Source organism: Fulmarus glacialis, unplaced genomic scaffold (genome assembly GCF_000690835.1).
Source record: "Fulmarus glacialis isolate BGI_N327 unplaced genomic scaffold, ASM69083v1 scaffold22495, whole genome shotgun sequence".
Lineage (NCBI taxonomy): Eukaryota > Metazoa > Chordata > Aves > Procellariiformes > Procellariidae > Fulmarus > Fulmarus glacialis.
The window spans coordinates 31,039-38,505 of NW_009215343.1; the positions used below are offsets into that span (position 1 = coordinate 31,039).

The 7,467-nt window shown below is 47.0% G+C and overlaps 1 protein-coding gene across 1 annotated transcript in view; it reads right to left on the reverse strand.

Moving 5' to 3' along the window:
- The window catches only part of UIMC1 (ubiquitin interaction motif containing 1), a 34,528-nt gene extending 30,838 nt beyond the window's left edge, over positions 1 to 3,690 (reverse strand). Inside the window, exon 1 of the mRNA XM_009578911.1 lies at positions 3,541 to 3,690. Coding sequence (XP_009577206.1) covers positions 3,541 to 3,690 — 150 coding nt within the window. The remainder of the gene's footprint in view (positions 1 to 3,540) is intronic.
- Positions 3,691 to 7,467: the final 3,777 nt, after the last annotated feature.

The window sequence follows — 7,467 nt, forward strand, 5'->3', positions numbered from 1 at the left end:
TGCCCAACAGCAGTTGGGACCATCTAACAATAAGGCACAGCCAAACACCACACGTCCTGCATGGGAAATACACAGATAAAAACCAGACTAATTTATTTTTAAAAGCCAATTAGATGTTGGAAGTGCCATGTTTGGCCCTAGCCAAGGCTGCTGCTGAAATTAATATCACACCCTACTTTATTAGTCTCTGACTTCAGTTCAGAATCTGTTTCAGCTCTGCTCTGTCTTTCAGCTCATTAGAACAAACCTGCTGGAAGTGGAGACTTGAACAACAAGACACAACGGGGCTCGCGCCAGACGTGTAGTTCCTGACACACGGGAGGGAGGCCTCCTTAGAAAAAAGGGCTTTTACCAGGCTGCGAGGAGCCTGGATTCGGCCCAATCTGATTTCCGAGGAGTGAGCGCAGCGGAGCCGCCGAGCCTCCTCTTGGGAGCACGCTCGCACTGCCTTTTCCTCTGGGAACTGGAGGCACCAGGTCCCTCGGTACCACAGCAGAGCCCGTGGGAACAGGGGGTGCTGCAGCGACACTCCCACATGGCTCTGCTTCGCTCGGATGGTCAGCAGTGTGAGGTGGGCACTGTCATCCTAGCTGTGATGTTTCCAGCACCATCTTCTCTGTAGCAAGACGTCCCTCAGGCCATGCCTGGTCCCAAGACAAGTGCCCACTGCCACAGTTGATGGAGAACAGGACAGGGCAGTGGCTGGGGATTCCAGCCGATGCCCAAACACACCTCCCTCTTCCTACCAAAACCAACACCTGATCTGGAACATCAACACACGCTGCTATTTACCCAGACTGCGAGTATCTCCAAACAAAGGACTACTCAGGCAAAGGGATGTGCCACACCAAAGGGAAGACAGGCCCTGGACGCCATGCAGAAGTAGATGGCACTGTCACCCTGGAGGCTTGTTCTCCAAGGGCTGGCAGAAAGAGCCTGTGAGACTTCATGCAAACTCTGAATGGAGGCAGGTACTCTCAAAGCTCCCAAAGGATCTACCCAGGAAAAATGGACCCTTCTGAAAGGTCCCACAGCAGATCAGCAGCATTTTGGGATCAACTGCACTGGAGGCTGCAGATCAGTCAAACACGGTGACAATCACTGTTCAGACATGGCTTCAGAAAACCTTGGGGGTCAAAGAGTCTTTACCAACAGCCCAATTCAAGAAGGAGGCTTATAAGACAGAACAGGGGTTGCTATGCTTGGAGAGAGCTTTCTTGGGCACTATTTGAAATATTGTGTATTTGTGAATGACCACCCATCTTCTGGTGCAGGCAACCAATTCCCCGCAGGATTTAAACAGTCAGGGTAAACAGGAACCACTTTGCTCATTCGTCATGTCTGTTTCAGAGACACAGTCTGCACCAAGAAGGTCATCTCCTCTTGTTTCCACAAAGCCAGAAAGACTGTTCTTATTTTGTCTGACCCTTCCCAAAAAAAGAGAAGCATTTCCTGAATCCAGGATTATCTATAGCAGAGATCAGAAAGCCCCATGTCCAGAAAACTTCCTTCTAATGCAGCTCTGCAGATGCCACAGCATAGACATGAGCAAAGAAAGAAAACTTGGCAAAATAACATGGATGAGCTTGATAATCCAGCATGACTGAAAAATTCCTGGGAGAGGCAGTCTGCCAAAGATCATCAAAAGTGAGAAGCTGGAGGCTTTCCAGGTGCAGCTGCTACAAGATCTGCTGGTCTGGAAGCAGAACTAGGGACTTGTTCTATAGATACCTGCCAAGAGACTGCCAAGGAAGAAAGCCATCGAATCAATGATGCCCAAATTGTCCTTGTAGCTTTTGATTCATAAGGAACCACGTCCTAACAGATACAAGATTAATTGAGAATATATTGTTCTCTAAAATTGCTATTGATCTGAGCTTCCCACACCTCTTCTTGAACACATAACAAGGTCTTACTAGAGCAAGAACAACAGTTACAAGGTTTGAAATTGAAATTCAACTTGATGTACACTGAAGAGCTGCGACAGTTACAGAAGCCAGACAGTTATTTTTTTGAGATCCCAAGTAAATCACATTTTTGGGTTTGATTTTGCAGAAAACAACACGACAAGAGACTGTGGCACTGGATCTGGAAGCTGATGACTCACAGAAAGAAAGAAACTGAACTGAATAAATCCACTCATTCAACTGACTGAACTGTTGTCACTTAAACAGAACCTAATTGGCTCTTTAACGGCCTCTCTGAGCATATCCTTTTCTGTAATATGACCGATTATGCCATCAGAATTTATTGTTTATAGACAAACTTACAGAACAGTCAGGGAGCCTAACCTTTTTATAGATGTGTTTTAAGAGACATTTGTTTCCTCTTTTTCAGATACGTGCACATTGAGATGAATAATTGCAGACAATAACAGGTCCTGATCTTTTATGTACTGCAGCAGCTCTTAAAGCTGCTGATTTCTTTTTTCCTTATAGGTTTCACAATAAAGGCCAGTGATGCAGCAGACATCTGAAGTTAACTTAGCATATTGCAGAGCTAAGGGTTTAACCTTACTGAACTATTACTGCCATATGTTCCATTTCTTTCAGGGAATTTCCCAATGGGAAAGAACTCAGACAATGTGAAGAAAAAACATCCAATATCATTTGCCCTACAGCTTCTTACTGTTTATTTCTAGTGCTTTTCCCCTCCTCACATGATAATCGCCTTATTGTAGAGAAGCACGCTGCAGATGTGGGAGCGAAAGGGACTTGATTTAAGATCTACAGCTTGAGAGTGAGCTGAAATGCTTTTGAAAATGGTGGAATTACAAAAAGCAGCTTAGGATCCCCAGTCACCAGCAAGACAGAGCAAAGCCTTTACAGTCATACATAAAAAATTGATTCCAATAATTTCCTCTCGTATACCTCACTAAGTTGAGGACAGCTTCTCAGGGCTCTGGGTTTCCCCCAGGCAGGAGTTCCTGCACTCATCCCAACGCCAGTGTAACAGATGCAGACATTTCAATCTTTTAGGGTAAGGCTGATGTTTGTAAGATGACGCTAGGGATCACTGATCTGAGCCTTTATGTCTTAGCCAGGCACACTCACACCACAGTTCACCTTTACACCCTATGGAAGTGGGTTGAAAACTCAGGCTTCTGTAATTCAGGATCAGTTTACCAGACACCAGCTGTGTCTGAGCTACTTGCAAGCCTCTGTTCTGAACCATTTTCTTATCTATTTGCACATAATACAGAATCATGTTTCTATGGTTTAGCTAGAAATCAATCAAATAAAAATTATGAAAAAAAGATTTGTAAAGGGATTGAGGAAAGGTTACTTTTAAATTACGTTTCAAATTCAGTTCTGAGAGGATTTGGTTATCAAATCCCAGACTCATAACTCACCCTCACGAAGCACACCATTCATTTCCTAGTCAAATAGGATTTGATTCATCTCATATGTAAGGAAAGGAATGGCACAATACCCTCTGTGCAAAGCCTGACCCCAGCACATACAGCGTGGGATGCTCGGGCACTCTCCTGTAACAGCAGGGCCCAGCACAGGCTCTGGACACCATAAGCCGATCACTGACCTCTCCATCGCTGTCAGATATAACAATAAACGCATCCACAAAACTGCGCTTCTTCTTGGCATTGGCTGGGTTCCTCTTCTCTTCTTCCTCTTCCTCCCCATCCTGACCTCGAGAGTCCAGGCCCTCTGTGGGCTTCTTCTTCCTCGGCATCCTTCACTCTGAAACAGAGGGAAAGATTAAAAACCATTTGTTTCCTTCTGATTTCGATTTCCCCTAACAGCCATCCTTTTTTTGCTATTTTAGGCAAAATACCCCAGGCATTAGAACCTTATTACAAAGCGTGGTGGATTTAGTGTTACTGGGAGCCACATGTACTAGTCACCACTCATCTAGTTAAGAATACTTTATTATAGCTGATTGCTAAAAAGGGGTTTCAGGGGAACAGCAACACAGACCAGAGCCACTCTGAATGCCCTTGCTCCAAAGCAATGAGGCTTTCCTCTTAGCTTCTCCTGTCAAAGCTCCTCAGCAAACTGCTGCAAAGCATCACTTCACAGCAGGTCTCCCACCCTCCAACACAACCCCGAACTTCCCCTCCTCTGCCCCACATCTTCACCGTCCCAGTCAGAACAAACCAGGCTGTGGCAGCAGATCAAGCTGAAACTTGCATGCCAGAACAAGAAGCCACCGCAGCACAGCCATTTGTCAGCTTTTATATTCAACAAAACAAGGGAGAAAGGCATGTTCCTCAAAGGATGCTGTTTTGCTCTCAGCACAGCAGCTCCGTGGAAGGCTGCACCAGCACTACGAAAAGGGAAAACGCACGCGATGGCAGTAGGCAGGTTGGAAACAAGACAACAGGTTTATCTCGCAGTCTGGATTTCTCAATGAGCATCAGACTCCGGAAGTCCTTTGCACAGATATGCCCGAACCATTTGTATTAAAGAAGGCACTTGACAAGCAGGGAGGAACCTGCTGAGCGTTATTAGTGCTCTATGAACAGCACAATTGAGGGCAGGTGCCCACACAATGCAAGCTAGTACTTCAGCGTCTCCTTTCCTTGCCAGCCCATAGATTGTTGGAGAGATGCACAGCAAGCGTTAGCTGCTTTGATCAAAAAGGACTCAGATGAGAGGATCAGGAAGAGATCTCGGTGAACAAGAGCAGCAGGACGGCACACAGAGTTAAACCACCCTTTCCTGTCTATGTTTGCCGTTTGGCAAATAACTCGACAACAACATTTGGTGCTTCCTGAACTGTGATCTAAAAGAGCCTCACAAAGCAGGCTGAGCATGATCAGCTCTGTTTAAGTTGGAATTAAACATGTGCGGAGCGGTTAGGCAGCAAGCCCCTCGTTACACACCAGAGAACTGCAAAGCTGGAAATGCAAGACAAGTTGGCCAGTTCCCAGACCAGTGTCCTTCCACAGGATCATTCTGCCTTCCTTCAAGAGACTGAAATAGCTCAAATGTGCTGCTTAGATCTAAAATAAGAGTAAAAGAAGATGCAACAAAGACCCTACATTACCCAATATAGAGCCAAACCCTCCTCTGTAACACCACAAAATTGCAAACAGCCACTGTGTGTAGAAATACTAATGAGCAAGAAGTTCAAAATCCCCATCAGCACTAAGAACAGCAGTGCACTGCTCCATCTACAGTCCAAGGCAGCAAGGTGAGACTGCGAGAGGAATACATGCATTCCCTTCCTACTATCTGCAGCCTTCAAATGCTCCCTTACCCTCTCTGTCTCCCTTCCTCTGCAAATACATGCACACACATGCCTAGAGACAAAAGATGATTATCCTGGTGAGTCATGATTTGCACTGAAGGTTTGCTGAGCCCTCTGAAGACAGAATATTGTACTAATGGCATGCACAGCTCAAGAAGCGACTGCAACCACCACTGCAGTCCACAAATGTTTGTCTGTTTAGGAAGGGGAAATAAAAACAAGCACTGCTTTTGGAAAAGCACTGGCTCTTGCAAAACAAAGCTGTTCTGCTCCAGCTGAGCTGAACTCAGCTCTGCTTGGAATATCCTCATTATACTTTCTCCATTTTTTATCTTTTGCTCCAAACGGTGTCTTTGCCCTCTGCCCGGAGAGATGAGCGAAGCCTCACACCCAGCTGCTGAGAATTGCCCCCACAAAGGGCATCCATCACGGTGGGGGACACTCCCTTATCAGAAGAAAAACACTTACACAGACAGGCGTTTTGGCACGACGATATGGGGGAGCACTGGAGAGGCCCGTGCCTCCAGTACGTGAGCCTAAGCAGGGTCACTCTGGTTTTGGAGAGACAGCCTGTAAACCTTTTTACCACTGAAACAAAAGCAAACAGCAACAAGCAACTGCTGTTTTTAAATCCACGCTGGTATCACCAGCTCTCCTCTGACTCTGCGATATATCTTCTGCTTGATGCACTGTGCTAAATAAGAGATCACTGAGAAATATCAGCTGGAGTTATGATGAGTCACCTACCTTCAACATTCAAAGGAAAGAAAAAAAAAAAAGATGCAAGAGATGTAACCACACAACTCCCACAACGCTTCTGAAAATGAAGGGACTTGTGGCAAAGACAGTCTCTGTAAATGTAACTAAGGGAACAAGACAAGTAAGAGATCACTCGTAGCTGTGCTAGTCTGAGGCTATGAGTAGGAGAGCGGTAATAGCTTTTATTAGACAAACTGGTATAGCTGAGGGAAGAAAACATGCATCAGAGCGCACTCCCCCTCTTCAGGTAAGGAAGTTAAGCACAGAAGCTGTGTTTTGTTTCTAGCACTCTTAGAAAGGACAGTTGCTGGTACCTGAGGTGATGATACCTGCTTTCAGGCTCACCAAAAAATGCCAAAGACTGAATTATTTAAAACTACCTTTGCAGTTTGGCTTACTGACTCATTTCCCAGTTATCCAGGTTTTTTTCCAACTCTAAATTTAAGAGAACTTCTTTGTAAATGCTCTGACAGCAAAGGTGACCTCCTGACAAGGGACTCGCACATGCCACACTTCTCCAGTCACATTTTTAGGGATATCCTTGAAGATCCCCAACTTGTGATTATTTGTCATTTTCCCTCTCATCTATCATTTTGATGAATCAGAAAGCAATTACCGACAGAATAATTCTAAATCTTGACACTGCAGCTACAGACCTGCCAAGCTGTGACAGCTTGAAAAATGCTTGAAAATGAAGCCAAAAATGAATGACTCTCATCCCCGGATGAGTTTCTGAGCCATTTGAGACACAGGCTGTCGCTTTGTAAACAACTCCCCCCACCTCAGGAAGAAGAGGCAAAAAAACCCGGCAGCACCGCGAAGCGGCTCCACGTTCAGGCAGGTCAGCACCACACACCTCCTTGGAAATATCATCCCCAGACCCTCGGCTTGACCTGGCACACAGGGTCCACCTGATGCTCTGCGACCAACAAGACATGAGGGCTCACACCACCCCAGGGGGAGAGGAATTGTTTACAGGATTTATCCGTTTATAGAGCTGGCTCTTCACGAGAAGGGACACCGGGACCGCAGAGGCCACGCACGCCCGAGCGCTGTGCACCTGCAAACACGGCTGAGCTCTACGGGAGATGCTAACTGCTCTGCTTCCCTCTAGCCCAGCCCAAGCAAGTCCCGCAGGCAACACCTCTCCCTCCTCCAAGGACAGGCCCTGCATGGGGGGAGAGCAATCCTCTTCCCAGCACCCATCCGAGCCTTCCCGTCTCCTTCCCAACCTGCTGCCCTCGGGCATGGAGGGCTCTGCAGGGAGACTGCCAAGGACAGGGTCAGGGCTACTCAACAACCTTCACCCTGGGGAGGAAGCATGGGGGGTCCCAGGCGGGATGGGGCGTGAACTTGGGAGGAAGGGGTTCAGCCATAGCTGAGACAAATCAACGGGAGCGTGCTGGGGCTGCCCCAGGAGAAGGGGAGGGAGCGAGCCCTGGCAGGGGGAAATAGGAGGGGCAGGAGCTGGCCCCAGGGGCTAGCCTGGGGGGATGC